The 21032-nt window shown below is 45.7% G+C and overlaps 2 protein-coding genes across 3 annotated transcripts in view; one reads left to right on the forward strand and one right to left on the reverse strand.

Annotated features, from left to right (window-relative positions):
• ABCC6 (ATP binding cassette subfamily C member 6) overlaps window positions 1–6211 on the reverse strand; it is a 50437-nt gene extending 44226 nt beyond the window's left edge. The window contains exons 1-5 of one of the 2 annotated variants that reach the window (XM_079788375.1): window positions 6120–6211; window positions 4829–5011; window positions 3068–3193; window positions 2800–2928; window positions 1242–1367 (exon numbers count right to left, since the gene is read on the reverse strand). In XM_079788375.1, the coding sequence (XP_079644501.1) occupies window positions 1242–1367; window positions 2800–2928; window positions 3068–3193; window positions 4829–5011; window positions 6120–6155 (600 nt within the window). In that variant the 5' untranslated portion in view covers window positions 6156–6211. Of the gene's footprint in view, window positions 1–1241; window positions 1368–2799; window positions 2929–3067; window positions 3194–4828; window positions 5012–5660; window positions 5700–6119 lie in introns of those variants that run through there. The other variant, XM_079788376.1, reaches the window with a different exon arrangement.
• Window positions 6212–8825: 2614 nt separating this feature from the next.
• LOC307109580 (BOS complex subunit NOMO1) overlaps window positions 8826–21032 on the forward strand; it is a 49757-nt gene continuing 37550 nt past the window's right edge. Inside the window, exons 1-6 of the mRNA XM_079788393.1 lie at window positions 8826–9096; window positions 12661–12750; window positions 14438–14483; window positions 17696–17796; window positions 18476–18582; window positions 20451–20523. Coding sequence (XP_079644519.1) covers window positions 8932–9096; window positions 12661–12750; window positions 14438–14483; window positions 17696–17796; window positions 18476–18582; window positions 20451–20523 — 582 coding nt within the window. The 5' untranslated portion in view covers window positions 8826–8931. The remainder of the gene's footprint in view (window positions 9097–12660; window positions 12751–14437; window positions 14484–17695; window positions 17797–18475; window positions 18583–20450; window positions 20524–21032) is intronic.

Consider the following 21032-nt stretch of genomic DNA (forward strand, 5'->3'; position numbering starts at 1 on the left):
AACTAGAGGCCCAGTGCACAAAATTCATGCACTTGGGGGTCAGGGGTCCCACAGCCTGGATTGCAAGAGGGTGCAGGGATCAAGGCCAGGGAGGGACGAGGGAGGTTGGCCAGCCAGGGAGGACTGCGGGAGGGCTCCAGGGCGTGTCCGGCCCATCTCGCTCAGTTCCGATCAGCTGGACCCCAGCAGCAAGCTAACCTACCGGTTGGAGTGTCTGCCCCCTGGTGGTCAGTGGACGTCATAGCAAGTGGTTGAGTGGCCTTAGCATATCATTAGCATATTACTATGCTATTGATTGGTTGAATGGACGACTGGATGACCAGACACTTAGCATATTAAGCGTTTATTATATAGGACACTGAGACCAGGAAGTTCTCCAAGCAAGGACCATGCACGACATAGACAACATTCTGAGCCACATCCCTCAGTGACTGGTGAAGAAGTAGACAGGGCTCTGCCCTGAGATTTTGCCAGCAGCTCCAGGAACATTGCACACACCTATGTTCTTCGCCAACAGGGCATGAGAGTGCCCATCTCAGCACATCTTTGCCATCACAGCTTGTTATCAGTTTTTAAATTTTTCTGCCATTATCGTGGCAAAAAGCCAGATTGCAGTTTAACTTGATTATTTCTTTTTAGATGACCTCAGATCAATTGTCTCTTCCTCAGCGAATTCTTTCCTGAGTTCACGTTACCTGTTGTAAGCTCTCAGGGACCACGAGGTTCTCCTGCAGAGCATTTCCCCCCGTTGTAATTTTCCACACATTTGTGTAATGATGTGGCTAATGTTTGGTTCTCTTACTTGGCTGTTAGCTGCATGAAGGTAGGCACACCTGCTTGTTCAGTATAATCCTCAGTACCTAGCTGGGGCACAGAGCAAAGGCAGGCAAACTGCAGCCCTGGGGGGCCAAATCCGGCCCACTGCTTGTCTCTGCAAATAAAGTTTTATTGGAACACATTCCCTTTGTTGACGTATTGTCTGTGCTACAGCAGCAGAGTTGAGTAGTTGCCACAGAGACCACATGGCCCACAAAGCCTAAAATAGTTTCTATCTTGCTCTGGACAGAAAAAGTTGGCCAACCCATGGCAGAGAGTAGATGTGCCATACACATTTTGCTGAATGATGGAATGAATAAAAAAAAGAGAAGGCCTGTGCTCTAGTTCACCCCCCTCCGGTTACATGGGGAGACTGAGACCAGAAGTAGAACAGGGTCAAGGGAGGCACTGGATTGGCAACTTACAGACGGCTGGGGGTCTTTAGGGAACAAGGGGGGTTGGTCGGCCAGGCAGGACAGCAGAAACTGCGCCACCATCAGCGACAAGCACAGGTAGGTGGACAGGTGGCGGAAGGGGTCACTCTGGAAGCCCTGCGGGAGAGAAGGCAGAAGTCCCACTGAGTCTAGGCAGGCAGATTGGTAAGTCAACTGTGGGACCCCGCCCCCGTCCCGTTTGATTCATTCGTGAGTGGCCTGTGGAATTTTCCCTTTAGTTACAAAGGTTACTTTGCAAAAATCTGTCCTTAAAGACGAAGGGTGGTTCTCTGTCCTCTCCTTTTAACCATTTGGCTCAACAGGTCTTAGGTGGGTGCCACTTGTGCAAGTGGTTGTCCACTGGGGGTGATTTTGCCCCCACGGGACATTTGACAATGTTGACAGACATTTGGGGTTACCAAGATGAGGGTTAGTGCTACGGGTATCTAGTGGGTGGAGACCAGGGATGCTACTCAACACCCTACAATGCACAGGACAGCTTCCCCACCCAAAAGAGAATTATGCCACGCGTGCTGAGGTTGAGCAACCCCTGTCTAGGCTATGTATTTTTCTCTGCAGATAAAATGATCCATCATGCCCCCTAACGTGGAAATGCCGCTGTCCAGTTTGGGAAGCAGAAATATGAGTGGGTGTACAAAATGAGCATGGAAATACAGATGCATGAGAGCATGGGTGAGGGTGGGAGTAGGTGAGCGTGAGGGGAAACCTGCCTGCATGAGGAAGAGTGTGTGCAGGTGTGTGTCGGGGGAGGTCATGGAGAGGACGTGACTGCTGGATGACCTACAAGCTGGACCTGGGCCATCAGAGGCTCCGCACCCTCCCCTGTTCCAATGAGGCGGCCTTGAGAGAGCAAGGGGTCTGGATGGTTCACGTGACTGAACCCCGTGAAGGCTGCTGTATAAACTTTAAGATTCTGGCGGGTGGGTGTGGAGATCTCCTTGTCTTGTGGTGACCAAGACAAGCTTTGTGGGTACGTTCCCTTGCTGGTTAAACCACCACGCTCCAGTCTAAAGTGGCCTGTCTTTTGCCCTCTGTGTATAGGACCAGTGTGGAATTTCACGTGGGAACTCCAAGCTTGCCAACCCACAGTGTGTCTGTGCCCGGGCACTGCGGGAGGGCTGTGTGAATGTGTGTGCACTGTGGGAGGGCTGTGTGAATGTGTGTGCAGTGTGGGAACTTGAAGGCACAGCCACAACTGGGGGCGGGGCAAGCAAGTGTGACTGCACAGATGCAGGTGTGTGTGAGATGTTTCAGAGTCTGTGGTTGTGTGACCCAGTGTGTCTGCTGTGCAAGTGAAGTGTGTGCTGTGAGTGTGTAAGACAATGAGAATTTGTGTCCACAACGACATTGGGATGATGGGTACTTCTATGGGAGGGAGTGGGTTTGTGAGTCGCTAGAGTTTAAGCAACAGTGGTGTTTGTGTCTATGTAGGGAACAGGTTGTGTGTGGAAAGGGGAGGAGGAGGGATGGGACCCGAGGCCTGAAACTGTCACTTTGGTTTCCCCAGGTGGCCCGGGCCCCCACTTACCCCCTGTGAGGCCTGCTGGGCGGTGCTGATAGCTGGCAAGAGACAGCAGAGCAGCCAGTACCCAAACAGCACCCCGGATGCCTGGACCCCCTTCTTCCTCTCCATGTGGATCAGGAACACTGCCAAGGTCTGCACAGAGGGTCAGGACACGCCTCTTAAGGTGGGGGGGGGGGAGGACAGGGGGGAGCCCCACTCTGCCCCCCACCCTTCACTGAGACAGGAAGGGCAGTACGCCAGGAGCAAGCCAGCAAGCCTGGGATGTCCTTACCATCGTGGTGAGCCAAACGGTGGGGTGAATGAGGAATTCGGGGGCCTGGGGCATCCCCTGCTGGATTCTCCAAAGGGTGACAGACACGCTGGAGGTGTACAAGAGTATGAGGGTGAACCCAAGCACCTGGGGAGACAGGCTTAGATAAGGCTCGTGGGTGAAAAGAAAGGGGTGGCACACTGCACGGCGACCCCACGTCACTCTGGCTCTGGATGGGGCACTGCACGTACCAATGTCATAATTTTTTAGCAGTGCCCGATGGATGGGAAATTTGCGTAAGAAAAAGCAGTGAGGGGTGTTGCAAATCGATCTTGACCGGTAACTGTCATATAATCATGAAACACCAGGGTTGGAGCCAACCCTGTGTTTCCCAAAATACTGGCCGTGCTCCAGTCGTGCACAGGAGAGAGCTTAGGTACAAAGGCACAGAGGGGAAGGAAATAGACTCCCCAGTGAAAAAGTTACACTTCCTTCAAGTCCCTTCCAATCCCCACTGTTAAACCCAGGGGAAACTCTCTGCTGGGACCTGTGTGTCTCCAGGCCCTCTCTTGAAGGCTTCCATCTCTCTTGAATAAGAGAAAGCAAGAAAGTGGGAGTGCCTACATGGGGAGAGAAGGCCAGACCTAGGCACACCAGGACGACTATTGAGAGTGCCTCAGTTAGTCAACGCAGGGGTCACGCCGCCACCCGCAGGCAGAGTTCGGCACACTGCCTGGTTTTGTATTGCCTGTGAGCCGAGAATGGCTTTCGACATTTTCCAATCATTGAACAAAAGTAAAAAGAGTAAACATGCCATGCTGCGTGAAAGTTGCATGAAATTCAAATGTCAGCGACTATAAATATTTATTGAAACGCAGTCGTGCCTATGTGTTTACTGTGGTCTGTGGCTGCTTTCTTGCTGCCACGACAGCACTCAGTAGTTAGGACAGAGACCACGTGACCCTCAAAGCCTCACATATGTACTCCCTGGTCCTTTAAGGGAGAGTGCGTCTACAATAGAGATGGTGGGCAATAGGACAAAAATTAACTGGGTGGTATGGGAGTGAATGAACGTTGAAGGGCATTCCTGTAGAAGTCTGGAGGAGAATGGGATAGACAGTTGAGCAGAAAGGCTCACCCTTACAATGCCAGTGTTTTTGCAACTCACTAAAATAGATACCTAACAATGTTTTATATTGATTTTCAGAGAGAGACGGGGAGGAAGGGAGAGAGAGAGATGAGAGCAAAACATCTTGCATGCCACCCTACCTGGGCTCAAACCTACAACCTTTTGGTGCACGGGACGACGCCCAACCAACTGAGCCACACTGGCCGGGGCGATACCTAACAATTTTAAGAACTGTTCTTTAGTACTGAGATATGGGAAACATAAAAATCAATGCATAACTGTTTAACATAAAAGGTTTATCCTAGCGTGATCCTAAAATTACCTTGTGTATGCTGTGCTTTGCAGAATGCCAGGTTATGGTGGCCAGAAACTGTTCAGAATGAATGAGTGTGTGTGTGTGTGTGTGTGTGTGTGTGTGTGTGTGTGTGTGTGTTTTCATTATTACCAATCTGTTTGAGTGAACCTTGTTCCACTGAGTTTACCTCTGTATCCTGTGGAGTGTTGCTCTGTTTGGTTAAGTTCCCTTCTTGTCCCCACCCCATGTGCTTCTTGATGGGAGGAGTGTCCGCTTTGGGGTCTCTGCCAGGTTCCAGCCCGCTCCTCCCCCACCCCCAACCATGGTCTGGTTCCAGGCTCCCAGAGGCAGTAGCTACCATTTTGGTCTTGAACAGGGAGGACATGCGGAGGTAGCCCTTGCCATGGCGGTGGATATAGAGGAGGTAGATGGGGCCAAGGGCCCAGAGGTACATGGGGGGCACCCAGACCCCTGCCGTTTTCAGGAAGCAAAGGCTCAGTAGGCTGTCAGCAGGGGGCTCAGGCTCCGTCTGGTTCCAGACCTGAGGGAACACCAGGGCAAATTTATGATGGTACAACACAGGGGTCCTAAATTCACCTGCTGAGGGGCCAGGCAACTTTTGGACCCCCAACATTTATATGAAAACACTCTTTGGAATACCTTATAATCCTCAACTCCTTTAAGCCAAGCATCAACCCTATCAGGGAGATGCAATGATCACACTGATTTTGCGCATGAGGAAGCTGAGGCCCAGGGAGGTTGAGTAACTTGGTTGATGTCGCCGAGCTGGAAAGTGGTGGTGCTAGGATTTGAACCCAGGTGGTTGCGTCCGGGAGTCTAGGAGACCTGATAAGTCCTGGGCACAGACTATCACTTAATCCTTATAACAACTCTAGGATGTAGGTGTTACTGCCCCCCATTTCACAGACCTGGAAACTGAGGCACTGAGAGGGGAACAGGCTTCTTTGGACTCACACAAACAAGGAGCGACAGAGCTGATGCCATTGACCCCAAACTTTGCTCTCAGTTTGTGATTCTTATCCTGGCCCCTGGCCTTCTCTAACGCTAGAAGAAGTTTGAATATGAAGTTTAGAGAACATGGCCTCTTCAGTTTTCTCTCTACTGTATTAACGGTCCCCCCAACCCCCTCTCTTCTGGTAATCTTGACTCCTCCAGGATTCACCACTCACCAGCTCTGTAAACTGCAACCTCCCTGTGCCTCAGTTTCCTTCCCTGCAAAGGGGGGATAATAAGAGAAATCAATCTCTAAGATGCTGGGCACAAAGTAAGCCCTCATTTAAACATCAGCTATTATTTTTGCCTTACCTACCAGGCCCCTGAAATCGTGAGATTTTGTGACCTTTACTGCCATACCATGAATTCCACTCCCTAGAGTCCTCTGCTTAGAGCCTACATGAGAGATAGGGGTTCTGAAGCTTTATGCAAATAGGGGTCAAAGTTCCTGTAGTTCTGGAGGCCCCTTTAACCGCGCTAGGCTCTTCTGGGCATGGGCTTGGTTAAAGGGGTCGCCCTCCCCTGCTGTTCATCCTGCCTAGTAATTTGGGGGTATCTCCCCTCCCCAGTACTATACCTCCTGAGAGGTCTATCAAACTGGGAAAAGGGGCGTGGGGCGGTCTGGGGACACTCACTTCTGGTCCCACGCTGGGCTCTCCCTGCACGGCCATCAGCACAGTCTTTCCGTCTGTCTGTCCGTGGGTCTGTCCGTCAGTCCCTGGCAGCCCCCTCGGCGGGGCTCCTAGACCGGGAAGGGGCGGAGCCCGGCAGGCCAGGCCTGGATTCCAGCCCCGGATTGCGAAGCACCGGGCAAGGTCCAGCCTCATGGCGGGGGTGGAGCAAGAAGGGATGAACCTAGGCTCAGAGAGGCCCCAACAGGCTCCTGGGGAGGGGATCCCCCAGCTCCAGAAAGTGCAGTGGCACCTCTAGATAACCTGCCAGGTCCCCGCAAAAAGTGTCACCCCGAACTTCCTGAATACGGTGGAACTGCCATTCCAGGAATTTATCCCGATGAAAGCACCTAACAGGTGTGCACAGGCTAAGAGTCCAACTGGGGTGTGTGGGGGACCGTCTGATTAAGCTGCCGTCTTCTCATCCGTGGGGATGGACATTGTCTGCTTCCAGGGTCGTGGGGAGATTTTAAGAAGATTACTAGTAAAGAATTCAGCACTGTGCCAGGCACACATAAATGCTCAGCAAGTTGGCTATTATTAGCATTAGTATTATTATTTCCTTCATAGGTTATGAAGTAGTGGTTTAAAGAGCCGTTGCAGAAATATATTAATTTGGAAAGATGGTTGCGAAATGCTAAGTGAAAAAGAGATCATAGTGTAAAATAGGCTATGATAATGAAAAGAAAAAGTATATGCTTAAGTTGGAGAAAGTGGGAAAGTCATGTCATTTACCTTCTTCTCCTGGGTCTTAAAGCCATGAGTTCTTTTTGGAAATGGTTCTATGTGGCCTTTATGCATAAATGAAGAGATGGAAGTGCACTAAAGCAGCATTATGGGAATCCCAATTTTTTTTTCTTTCCTTTTCGATTTCCTTTCTTTCTGCAATGAGCATGCATGCCTTTCAGGAGAGGACGGAAAGGCCCAGCTTTTTCAGACAGATAAGCTCAGATGCTCCGTTTGGGTGCAGGATGAAAATCCTCTGCTCTCTCCACGCTGCCTTGTTACTTCTCTGGCTCCTGACCTCATCTTCTCTCCTGCTTCCTGCAGGACCTCAACCACGTGGGTTCCCCTGGCCTTCTCCCCCCCACCCCCTTTCTTGTTTTGCTTCCCCTTCAGCCATCCTCCTGTCTGGGTCTTCTGGGAGAGCAGGGACACACAGGACCTGTCTTGGAGCTGAGTGTGGCAGGTCTGCTGTTTACACTTACACTATGTCTGTTTATGTGCGGTGGTTTTGGTGGAGGCTGTTGGAAATTTGGGGGAGGCTTGAGCTCCCTCAGCCTGCAGCCCCCTCTCTAATTGGCATTGCCACAGTCCTAATCCTTTATTTTTGTGTGTATTTGAAGATGAATTTGAGGGGGATACTGGAGATTTGAGGGGGAATGGTCAGGAAGGCAGGATGAACATAGAGGAAATCTATGAGCCAAGGACAGAACTTGGGCACCTCCAAACCCACTTTCCAGCACTCTGAACATCACATGGCTGCCTGCAGAGAGCCCTAGGCAAGTCCCTTTCCCTCTCGGAGCCTCAGTTTCTCATTCTGTAAGACGAGAAGGTTCCAAAGGCCAGCATTTTCTAATTGGTGGTTTTTCCACCCCTGGTGATTTGCCAAGACAGACCAGGGATGCATGTTAGGGAGGGTAAAGGGCATATATTTCAATTGTAGTTATATATAACAAACCTCAAGCAATAAAACAATTATTTAAATCTTTTCTCTAACCAAACAGTTGAGATTCTCACTGTATTTCAAGTGAGAATTCAGACCGAGAAACTGAAGTCAGATGCTCTCATTATTGAGATCCCCAGTGGATGTATTGTAGCCAGTCTGAGGGTTTTGACCTTTGGGTAGTTCAAGATCATTGTGATTTATAGTTTTTATGAATCTCAAAGTCTTAGCCACAATGGCAAATTCCAGTGGGAAATTTTCTTTTACCTCATGATTTAAAAACAAAATATAAAAACTATCAAAATAAAGCACTTGCTTTTTTTTAGGAGCAAAATGGAAGATTTCCAAAGGTGTCAGGTCAGAAAAAGCAATTTTTGTCTATTTCTATGTGGTGACCTGCAGTTAAATTCAATCTATGTTATAGTATCTATCCAATCTTGGGACAAAATACAACGTTCTGAATCTAAATTACTTTACAGATAAATCATGTTTCATCTTACAGAGGTAATTCCAAGTGAATTAAACTGCATATGGGGAAAAAATCTCAAAATTTGTTTCTATGCAAATGTTATTAGAGATTGGATTAAAATAAAATATAATATATTTTAAGTGTTGTGCTGAACTTAAATGACCTATGTTTTGCTTTAAAAAAACTTATTGGTCATTTATCATGGAAAAATGCACCAACTTACACAAATTTCTAACTTGGTTTTTGATAGATATATAACTTGCGAAATAATAGGGAAAATTGTTGAACACTACTTCCATTAATAGTCTCTGGTCCTTTCCAGTTTCAGGTATACTGAATTCCAAGGTAGAATTCTTTGCAGTTTGTGCCTGTACTCACACACCTTGCAATTGCACCTGTCAGACGGTGTGCGGAGTCCTCCAGGCCTCCAGAGGGCACACATGACCTCTTTTTGGTGTGGAGCATGCGCGGGAGTCATCTTGCCTGGGGGCGTGGGCCCGGGGTCGGAGCGCGCACGCGCGGTGGCGGCGGGGCGGGGCTTGGGCTGTCAGCCACCGGCCGAAGAGGAAGCAGCGGGCAGCGTGCGGTGTGAGGAGCGGGGCGCGGACCGCTGCGGAGGGCCGGGCGGCGGAGGCCGGGCCATGCGGGTGTGCCGGGGCGTGGGGCCGCCGGGGCCCGCGGTGGTGGCTGCCGCCGTGGTGCTGCTGCTGAGCGGCGTGGGACCGGCGCGCGGCTCCGAGGACATCGTGGTGGGCTGCGGGGGCTTCGTCAAGTCGGACGTGGAGATCAACTACTCGCTCATCGAGGTGAGCGCTCGCCCCGCGGCCCGGCCGGAGCTCGCTGTGTGACCCTGGGCCGGTTACTCAACCTCTCTGGGCCGCGGTGGTCTCTCCTCTCACACCGAGCGGTTGCCACCAGACCCTCATCCCTGGAGTCCTTTCCCCTTTAAAGGCGCCACTTGCCGCGGGGCCCTCCGCCTCCTCGGACGCGCTGGAGTGGAGGTTCCCCCCCGAGGGGCCGGCTCTGCAGTTGGGATGGCGGCCAGAACCCGTGTGCGCAGGGGTGTGAGGGACATTTCTGATGATGGTGGTGCATAACTTTTACCAGGGTCCTCCAAACCAAGACCCCCAGATTCTTGAAAACCCAAACTCCAGCTCCCCAGAATGCAGATTCAAGATAATCCAGAACCCAGACTCTCTCCAGAATCCAGGCCCAGATCTCAACACCCGGTCTCAGCAGGACCCAGGCCCCTGGGGACCCGCCCGACCCAGGTCATCAAAACTCAGACCCCCTGAAACTCAGATTTCCCAGAAGCCACATTCCAGAACCTAGAGACCACAAGTCTTAACCCCAAACTCCACAACTCAGTGCCCCCAAAAGTTCTATTCCACTAAATCCCCCCCCACACTCACTGGGATGCTTTTAAAGAACGTCAGTTCCCATCCCAGAGATCCTGATCCAGCAGATCTCTGTTGGCATCTCTGGAGCTGGGAATCTGTATATTTAATCCCTGGCCCCCTTTGCTTACCCGCTTGGGACTCTGTTTTCTCTGAAAATGGAGAGCTGTGAGCTATCCTGATTGCCGCACTGGTTAGTTATTGGAATTACACTAGAGATTTGTGCGGAAGTCTTTTTATTAAGTTGCAAAGCCCCAGTCAGTTAGATGATTATCAGCCCAGTGGAATTATGGCCCAGAAAGCTTTGTGATGAGGAAGAGAGGCTGATGGGAGGAGGGATAGAAGGTCACTTGTCAGGGTGAGTGGGCAGGTTACTGATGATGGGGCAGAAGATGAGGATTTAAAAGAGAAAAAAAAAAAGAACCAAAAAGATGCCAACAAGAAGGGACTGGGCACTGAGACTCCAAAGGCTGCCTGAAAGCATGTTTGAGCCTCCCCAGGGCTGGCAGCTGGAGGGCTGTGGTGAAGGCTAAACTGGTGTTCTGCAAAGGTTGCTGAGGATTGGGGCAGTGGAAGGAAGCCGATGCCATACCCCACTTGTTCTTTGACCTGGCCTGGCCCCAAGTGCCAATTAATTCCTGTAGGTGGTGTGAGAGAAGCAGCAGAACCTAGTGCCATAGATTTCCTAAAGAAGGTAATCAATTATCACCTTTAAGGCCCCTCGGTCTGTGGCTTCTCCACCATTTTTGATCTTAAGAAGTTGGGTGTTTTAATTAAAGGCTCTACCCACTGGCAGGGGCAGGGCTCCGAGGGTCAGCTGGGTACCCATGCCACCTTCTGGATTGCCTCCAGTATGTAGGCACAGGGCATTTCAGAAGCTGCTTGGATAGGTTTTTTTTGTAGCTTGTAGTTTCCTGGGACTCTGGGAGGAAAGTGAAGGCAGTTATGGGCACTCCCACCCCAAACACAATAGTGACCTTGAGAGCACGGGCAGGTATTGTGATCTAGTATTAAGTGTGCTCCGTGAGCCCAAGGCTGCCTGTCCAGATGGTCTGACACATTTATTCTTTCATAATTTCTGATTATGAAATCAAACATGTCATATGTGTAATGTATACCAGTATTGCCACTCTGTGCCCTGATCTGTACTTAATGAAAGACATGCAAATAATCAAGATATTTCACAATAATTTCTTGATTGTATTTTCTGTCTCCTAATAAAACTACTTTTACTCTTCCCTAGCCTTCTTCCCTTCTGTGTGTTTTTCCATCATAATCATTCAGTCAGTAACTATGGAGTGAGCCCCTGCATGTACTGAAACTGTCCAGGGTGGGGATATAGCAGTATAAAAAAAACACAACAGACAAAAATCCCTACAAAAGAAAAATAATATTGGTTGCTGATACTTTGACAATCAGGAGATTTCATTTTACAAACCGGATTCCTGATTTCTCTGGAAAACCTGCTGATCTTTGGGTTGCAAAACTTGGTTTGAGTTGAGTAGTGATCTGTGTCCCTTTACATGCATGCCCTTGACATTGCTTCCCTGGCCCCTCTGGGCAGGTGGATTTTCAATGCCTGCTTTAGGTTTGTGCATCTGATTTTCTTTATGGCCTGTAAACAGATTCACTGAGTATTTATTGAGTACCTACACTAAACAAGACATCGTCCCAGGCACTGTGGAGTATAAGCTGTGGTCACACCCATCAGGCACTTAGAAGTCCAATTGTAAATTAACTCTGTTCCTTTCCCAAGTGTACATGTGAGTTTGCGGCTTTTTATATCTTAGCTGGTATGACACATTTGTTATTTCCATATCATGGTCACAGCATTAACATTTTAGAGATGAGATCCAACTGCTTCCTGTTACAGATGTAGAAACTGAGGCTCAGAGTGGTTGATCCATGCAGGTAGGTTTAGGAAATCTTTTTTGAATCCAGCCTCTGCCCTGCCAGTGACACCACATTGCTTTTTTTTTCTGAGAGATGTTAGTAATACAACAGAGTAATATAGTAAAATAGTAACAGTAAATAGTAATGCAGTAACTTTTTTTTAGTCCATACTCTGTGCCAGGTGCTTAATATGCATAGCTGTGAATCTGAGCAGCCACCATGAAGAAACAAAGGATCTCAGGAGGGTAAATGAGTTGCCCAAGGTCACACAGTATGTGGGAGATTCAGATGTTACTTGAGCATCTAAATGGGTTAACAGTTTGTGTCTGGGAATGCTCAGGATGCAAGAATTTTAGAGTCCTTGAGGAGAGGATATATATTAAATGTCTTTTGATATGTTTTTGTCCTGAGAATGAAAATAAAAGGAAAAATTTGAAAAATTTCTAGATGAGTGTTACTACAAGTATTGGGAATCATTTGGGGTTAATAAAATAGATCCCTGGCCTGACTCCTCAAACCTAGTTTAGGAACACCAGTGGGACTCAGGAATTGCTTTAAAAAAATTTTTTTATTATTGATTTCACTGATGAAGGAGAGGGGGAGAGAAATAGAAACATCAATGATGAGAGAGAATCATTGATTGTCTCCTGCGCGTCCCCTACTGGGGATCGAGTCTGGAACCCAGGCATGTGCCCTGACCGGGAATCGAACTGTGACCTCCTGGTTCATAGGTCAATGGCTCAGCCACTGAGCCACTCTGGTTGGGCAGGAATTACTTTTAATAAGCACCTTACTAACAGCAAGTTGGAACATTTTAGAACTAGAAGCAACATAGAAACAGTCATTAAAGTTAAAAAAGCATTGAAAAATACAACTTTTGTGGTAGACTTCAGATGGTTTCTAACCTAAAAAGTATGGAATCACGTTATTTTGGGGGTACTTATTTCTCTCCTGCATGCCCAGTGCTAACAGCAGCATCTAGTAGGTCCTCAGCAAATACATTGACTGAATGCATTCAGGTGTAACATTCATGGCTAATTCTCAAAGGTGATATTGTGACTTCTCTTTCCTTTCTTTCAGATAAAGTTGTACACCAAGCATGGGACTTTGAAATACCAGACAGACTGTGCCCCTAACAATGGTTACTTTATGATCCCCTTGTATGATAAGGTAAGAGGACAGAGTAATTTAGTCTTTTATAAAGGGAAGTGGCGTGGCCCACGGGGCTGTGCCAACCAGGAGAATGGCCTTTCCCACAAAAGCACACGCTCCCTGTTTCGTGAATTATAAGTGGAATGTGACAGTTCTGGCCAAATTCTGGAGGAGAGAGCTTCTGGATCGGTTTGATTGAATATAGTGTTTCTCAAAGTCTTCAGAGACAGTTGGCAATGTCTAGAGACGTTTTTGTTTGTTACAACTGTGGGCGGTGGGGGGAGTGCTAGAGTTCCCTAGTGAGTAGAGGCCTGGAAGGAGGCTAAACGTCCCATCATGCTGCACAGGACCGACAAATGTCCACAGTATTAGGGCTGAGAAACCCTGGTTTACTAGCACCCTTTATTTGCAAGCAGCTTAAAATGTTGCTTTAAGAAAATTATGCAAATAATAGGTGAATTTATGAGCTCTGTGAAAAAAAATACTAAGGTGTTTGAAATATTTGAAGTAAATTTTATCTTTTATCCCCCAGATGCCACTCCTTATGTAGTGGTAGCCTTTGAAAAAAGTCTTGGTGTGTAACCTAATAGGCTGCTTTTTCTTGATTTTGATTTTTAAAAAAATATATTTTATTGATTTATTACAGTGAGGAAGAGAGAGGGATAGAAAGTTAGAAACATCGATGAGAGAGAAACATCGACCAGCTGCCTCTTGCACACCCCCTACTGGGGATGTGCCCCCAACCAAGGTACATGCCCTTGACTGGAATCGAACCTGGGATCTTTCAGTCCGCAGGCCAACGCTCTATCCACTGAGCCAAACCGGTTTCGGCTTGATTTTGATTTTTAAAGAAAGACAAATGGAATCGAACCGTAGAAATCACTATGTAGTTTGATTGTTTTTCTATGGTAATGTCTTGGTTCCTTTCAACATTAGCATGTATAGATCTATTGCCTTTTTTTTTTTTTACACTCCTTTTTTACAATTTTATTTTATTGTTGACAGTATTACGGATATCTCCCATTTTCTCTCTTTTTGCCTCCCTCCATCCAACCCCTGCCTCACCCCAGTCCTTCCTGTGTCTATGCGTTATGCATATATGCATATATGTTCTTTAGTTAATCTCTTCCTGTCCCCTCCCCCAACTCCACCCCAACCTCCAATGCGGTCTGTAGAAAATAATACAATAATTAATAAATAATAAGACAAGAATAAACTCTGTGTTTCTCAGACTCACAACTGTAAACCCACTTTTGCCCCACCTTGTCCATAAAATTGATTGCTAGAGGTGGACTAGCTGGGTCTTGAAATCTTTTTCAATTGATTTTATTTTATTTTTTTAAACTATTAAAACAATCTCAAGAAACCAAGGTGTATGAGTAAAATCTAGTGTTTAGAAATGACTTTAGTTCTTGTGCTGACCCTGGCAACCTTAGGCATATGTGGGGTTAATAGATCCATTAATAGTATGTTTGGTATCAAAAAACAAGGAGTGGCTGAAAATGGTGTCTTTAGGATTCTCCCTTGGGCTTTAACATGGTGTCTTCTGATTGGTTGGATGGGAACTTCTGGTGATCGGCTTCAGTTTATGCTTGGAATTTCATTTCCTGTGTAAAAATTCTAGATGAAATGGTAGCACTAAACTAAGTTAAGCTAGTTGAAGGGTCATCAGTTCTCAATCCTTTACTTTTTTCCCCCCTCATAGGGAGATTTTATTCTGAAGATTGAGCCTCCCCTAGGGTGGAGTTTTGGTAAGTTAACTGAATAACCAGGTAATACTCTGCAAATGATTAGAACATATGCTGACTATTAATTTAAGTTGATAGAGTGCATCGATGGCTAAAATACTGAGTATTCATTTCTAGTGTAGAAGAGGGTCCCTTGCCTTTTCACTTTAGAGTAGATTGAGTTTACCTTAGATCTACCTTGAGGTTTTGGTCATCTTTTCTTAGAATAGACATTTTTTCTAGTACCTTTCTCAGGAAACTCTACTGTAGCAGTTTCATTCACTCAGTGGCAGTAGGAGTATATATAGAGGTCAGAAGCGGGGACTTTGTTTTTGTCCCAGGATGGCTTCTTTCGTAGCTCCCTCAGTGTTACTGTTCTTTCTTTGTGTGTGTGTGTGAGTTAGTTGTAACATTAAACATGGTGAGATTTGACATAAAAGTCCAGTTCTGCTTCTCTTAAGAGATCAGAAGATCTGGCAGCCTTGGGCCTTGCCAGCTCTGTGATGACCTTGGACAAGTTACTTCCCCTGTTTCCGTGCCCACCTCCTCTCTAACGGGTCAGGAGAGTAAAAGCACCTGCCTCACAGGCGACCTGGAGGATTAATCGGCCAATATATTTCTGTGTTCAGAATGGTTGGCACATCATTAGCAGGTAATTAGGCGATACTTAAAAAATCCTTCTGCACATATACAAACAAAAGCTCAACACTTTTCTGAGCTTTTAGCAAAAAGTATCTGCCTTTTAGCAAAGTTGGAGAGGTGGGGTGGGGTTGAGATCAGAATGGAGGGTTCTGCTTTGAGCTGGCTGATTATTTGGAGAAGAAACACTATTGACTTTGCCCTATGGCAGATGCGCGTGATCCCAGTTCTATAGCTTAGGGATAGGAGTGGGGGGCCGTGGTTGTTTCCGTCTGGCTGCCTTGCGAGTTAGACAAGGAAGAATTGCGTCGCTGCCATCATAACAGGTGAAGGGAAGCTCAGGTAGCTAATTTGGCTCTGTGGGGAAGTTCTTCTCCATTTCAAACTTAGGGGCACCTGGCTGGTGCATTCTAGAATCTGGGCAGGGGGTTTGCGGGGCGGAGGGCGGAATCAAACCCAACTGATGGCTAAAGCAGAGGTCACAGATTGACAGCCAGTCGGAGTTGGTGCCTCCTGCCTTCCTGTCAATGCTTTTTCTTTTTGATAAGCTTTCAAAATTTTTTACTGAATTATAACATACTTTCAGGAATTTTCACAAAGTGAACTCCGTCATCTAACTGCCACCCAGACAATGAGATGAACTCTTATCAGTACCCACAGGCACTCTTTAACTGCTCCACCCCACCCCTCCCCCCAGGTGGACCACAAACTGACCTCAAATTATAGATTGTTTTGAACTTAATAAAAATGGAACCACACATTTTTTTGTATCTGGTTTCCTTCAACATTGTTTATGAGATTCCTTTGTATTATGTGTAGCTTTTCATTCTATTACTGAATATGAAGTGATTTATCCCTTCTACTTTTGATGGACATTTGGTTTGCTTCCCGATTTTGGCCATAAGAATAGTGCTCCTGCAAACATCTTTGTACATATCTTTTGATACATGTGTGTTTGCATTTCTGTTGAGTATATACCAGAAATGAAATTACTGGGCAATAGAATTTTTACATGCTCAGCTCTAGTAGATATGGCGAAACGTGGAAAGTAGATACAGCAATTTCTCCTCTCCCAACAGTGTGTAAGGGTTCCAGGTGCTCCATGTTCTCGCCAATACTTGGCATGGTCAGTCTGTTTCATTTTGGCCATTCTGGTGGGGATGTGGTGGTATCCATTGTGATTTTGATTTGAGTTTCCTCAATGGTGATATGTATATATATATATATATATATATATATATATATATATATATATATAAAATTGATTTCAGAGAGGCAGGGAGAGGGAGAGAGAGATAGAAACATCAATCATCAATGGTGAGAGAGAATCATTGATTGGCTGCCTCCTGCATGCCCCCTACTGGAGATTGAGCCTGCAGTCTGGGCATGTGCCCTTGACTGGAATTGAACCCAGGACCCTTCAGTCCGCAGGTCAATGCTCTGCCCATTGAGCCAAACCAGCTAGGGCGAGGTTGAACACTTTATGTTTATTGGCCATTTAGATATTCTCTTTTGTGAGGTACCTGTTCAAAGCTTGTGTCCATTTTTTATTGGCATCTTCCCCTGTGTGTTTGTGTGTAATTTTTTGTTCTAAATTATTTTTTTTAATATATTTTATTGATTTCAGAAAGAGGAAGGGAGAGGGAAAAAGAGAGAAAAACATCAGTGATGAGAGAGAACCATCGATTGGCTGCCTCCTGCACACCCCCTATTGGGGATTGAGCCATTCACATAGTCCCCACTTGGCCTGTCTGCTTACTTCTTACCCATTTGCTTTCTGGGGACATTGGAGTTTATGGCCCTGGTTTAATATGGCTAAACCCATGTACTTGGTCAGAAAACAGAACTGGAACCAGATTTTTGGGGCTTGAATTGGTGTCCTGTAACTCACAAGTGCTGTGACTTTGAGAGATCTGTTAACCTTCCGTGCCTCAGTTTACCCCTCAATTGTAAATGTTACTACCTACCTCTTTCAGTAGTTTTGAGAATTAAATGCCCTTAGCTCAGTGCCTGGCCTGTGGTAAACATTCAGTGAATAAAGCTAGTTGGTGCTCAGTGAATTTTCCATGGGACTCTCAGATACAACTCGGCTGAAAGACTGTTACAAGAGTATATTATCCTCTAAACATTGGTTCCCTCTGGGGCAGGAAACTGAGTGTCCAAGGAATAAGGGTGGGAGGGAGACTTGCCCTGCCTGTCTTTTTTTTTTTTTTTTTTTAACATATTTTTATTGATTTCAGAGAAGAAGGGAGAGGGAGAGGGAGATAGAAACATCAATGATGAGAGAGAATCATTGATCGGCTGCCTCCTGCACACCCCCCACCAGGGATGGAGCCCGCAACCCAGGCATATGCCCTCGACTGGGATCGAACCCAGGACCCTTCAGACCCTAGGCCGTCACTCTATCCACTGAGCCAAACCAGCCAGGGCCCTGCCTGTCTTTTATACCTTTGGATTTTGAACCATGCAACTATATTAAGTGCTCAAAAATAAATAGAATGAAAGTTAACCAGTAAAATACATTTTACCTAGACAATTTCCCAGAACTAAACAAACTTCTTTGTGTCTTGTACCCCATTCCCATCTTCATCCCTCAGAACCAACGAGCGTGGAGCTCTATGTGGATGGCGTCAATGACATCTGCACGAAGGGCGGGGACATCAACTTTGTGTTCACGGGCTTCTCTGTGAATGGAAAGGTTTGGTTCCAGAACTTCCTTATGTTTTAATGTTTGCTCTGTAGTATCCACTGGGTCTTCTCTTACCTTTAAAAAAATAGGACTTTTTAACCTGGGGACTTTGATCACACAAGGGGCCCACAGGTAAGCTTTAAGAGGATCTGGGAACTCGATAAAATCGAGTATAAAATGTAGTGGGTGTTTTTAGGCGTCCGATCTAGGTTCTCTTACCCTGTAACAGTAGAGGCTGTTAGCGTGTAAGTGCCAGGAGTGGCCTTTTATAGGGACAGATTCCCGGGAGATTTTTTTTTCTTCCCTCCATCCAGCATCAAGGTTGAGACGTGCACATTTCCCTGCCATCCTTTTCTTTACTTTTACACTAAGGGAGGCCCTTTTGTTCTGTCTTTATGTGTGGGTTTCCTGTTAGAGATGAGGATCATCTCTATACTCCAAACTTTGTAAAATAATTGTGTATTTTTAACTGACAGTGTCTTAGAGTCAGTGAAACACAGTATTACTATACTGTTACTGTTTCCTCTCACAGCCCCTCAAACCTCCCTGGGAAAGGTATCCATGATCTCCATCACCTTTTCAAAGGAATTTTCACCCAAAGAAGGGGCTCATGTGGGGAATAGGAGCAGGATCTCTTGAGAGGAGCACTTTGCTCCTAGGTCAAGTTCAACCTCCTTCTCCACTACAGGTTCTCAGCAAAGGGCAGCCCCTGGGTCCTGCTGGGGTTCAGGTGTCTCTGAGAAGCACAGGGACCGAAGCGAAGATCCAGTCCACAGTTACGCAGCCTGGCGGAAAGTGAGTTGTGCTTGTGCCATCCTGCCTTGTAGCTAGAGCGGGGCTCTGATGGGGTTGGAGAGCTTTGGATTTAGGGAGACCTCAGTTCAAATCCTAATTTGGCCTCTTAACTTGGGACAATTTCATGCCCGTCAGGGCCTCAAGTTCCTCATATGTAAAATGGAAGTCATTTGACCCATTGCATGTAGCATTGGCGGGGTTACTGAATATGAGATAACACCTATCAAGCACCTACTGCAGGGCCTGGCATATAGTAGGTCTTTATTTAATGGTTGGCACTGGCTCTGGAGCCCAAGAGCCTGGGTTTGAATCCTGGTTTCCCCCTTTACTAGCTGTTTAACCAGGAGCAAGTTACTTAAGGCCACTGGGCCTCCATTTCCTCATTTAAAAATGATAATAATCATGAAATCTACCTCCTAAAGTTATTGAGAAGATTAAATTATCTAGTGTTAGTGTTTCAAGCTTTTTGGCATGACATATGTGCTTAATAACTTACCTCAAATATAGGTTAGCGCAATTATGATTTTTACAAATCATTTTATTCCTATTACATCAAAATTGTTTTGTACTTAGAACTGATGACTACTTAATTAACCTTGTTAAGTCAAATTTAAAGCATTTATTTAATGGATTTATATCATTGAGTTGTAAATGTTAACAGATGTGCCAAGATTAATAGCAGAATAGTTCCAACTGATAATTTTGAGAGCATTCAGATCATTACTACTTTAATATACAAAATTGACTAAGCTGCAGAATTGAAGTTTATAATGAATCTGTCAGTAAGTCATTCGATTTTTAAATGATGATTGTTGAAATTATTTTTGAAATAACATTTGATTGATGCCTCACCAGCCCTGGTCTATAGAAGGAATGTGGAATTCTCATTTTCTCTAGGCTAGTAGTTTGCTGTTGACCTTGCTGGGATAAATGACTTGATCTTTCTGGATCAGCACTAACTAAACAAAGATATTAACTTACAGACCAGGGATATCATGGACATGAAGTATAGGCTACATCTCACTAAGACCAAAATCCAGAGGCAGCTTCAATTTTATTTTAGCAAAGTGATTGCCAAGCCCTATCCAGTTATTACAGGCAACATTTGATAAAATAAAATACCACCACAGAAGAAGAAATTGAATGATTTTGTAGTTCATTTCATTAGAACTAGCCCTCTAATTGTTCGGTGCTTTGCAGATTTAAAGGGTTAAATGTGTCAGAATCCTTCCATTTCCAACCTCAGCTCATTTCACTCTGGTCTTGGTTAGTCAGTAGCTACCTGAGAGATCTTCACTGGCTCTGCTTTCATCGCTGTTGCTTTGCATACAAGCCCATAATGTCATATTTGTTTCTGATCACAGGTCTAAACTCTTTTGCATAGGATTCAGAGGTTGTTACCATTTTTCTGTCCATAGCATTAGCATCATCCTGTGTTAGTGTCTGCCTAGCCCATCAGATCTGTTCTCTGTCCCTTACATGTGACGCCTTTCCACTTCTGTTCCTTTGACACATCACTCCCTTCTTGCCTATTCATGCCTGTCACCTCTGTCAAAACTCACTTGCCTATTCTATGACTGACGCCTGCTAAACCACAGTGACTGGTTTTTAGGCCAGAATTCCTGGGGGTTAAGGAAAACATAAACCCTCTTTCCTGTCGGCACACAGAATACCTATCCTTGCACACAGTAAGTGCTGTCTGATGTGGCTTTGCATAGTGAAGGATGAATTTTGTTTATACTCACAAACCAGCTAACGGCAAGTTTGTGATAATTCAAACACTGTTTTCTGTGCTTTCCAATGTTGGTCATAAAATTAGAACTACTCAGGTTGTTGGGAGTGAGTTAAGTGGTATTTTGTATCCTTAGGTTTGCATTTTTTAAAGTCCTTCCTGGAGATTATGAAATCCTTGCAACTCATCCAACCTGGGCATTGAAAGAGGTAAGCATTTCCGTTATGTCTTTAGTGTGGCAACGAAGTGCTGGTTTGGGGACAGCAGGGGTTTCGGTTCAGGGTGTGAAATGAGTTTATGGTTTTTTTAGAAGTAGATGAAAAACAGGGGTGCTGCTGATGAGCTTGATGGTATTTATAAGGTGAAACTCCTTCACTGTAGCAGATGTTGCTTACGTTGGTTTCAGTTTTAGGTAAAAATATCGTCTTCCTGCTGTGAAATAGGTTTGTTATTAACTATAGCTATCTTAAACCAAATCCACACAAAAGAACCTGTTGAGATTTTTTGTTGTGCTTTTTTCAGTCAAGAACAACATTCTATAAATATGCTTAACATCCTAGAAACTGTTGTATATGTGCCCAAGGAGAATGTATAAGAATATTTATTGCAACTTTGTTTGCAATAGCAAAATATTGCAAACAACCTAAATGTTCATTAAGAGGAGGGTGGATTGTGGTTTTATCACACGATTGAATTCTACACATCAACCATAATGAAT

Source organism: Cnephaeus nilssonii (assembly GCF_951640355.1).
Source record: "Cnephaeus nilssonii genome assembly, chromosome: 2".
Lineage (NCBI taxonomy): Eukaryota > Metazoa > Chordata > Mammalia > Chiroptera > Vespertilionidae > Cnephaeus > Cnephaeus nilssonii.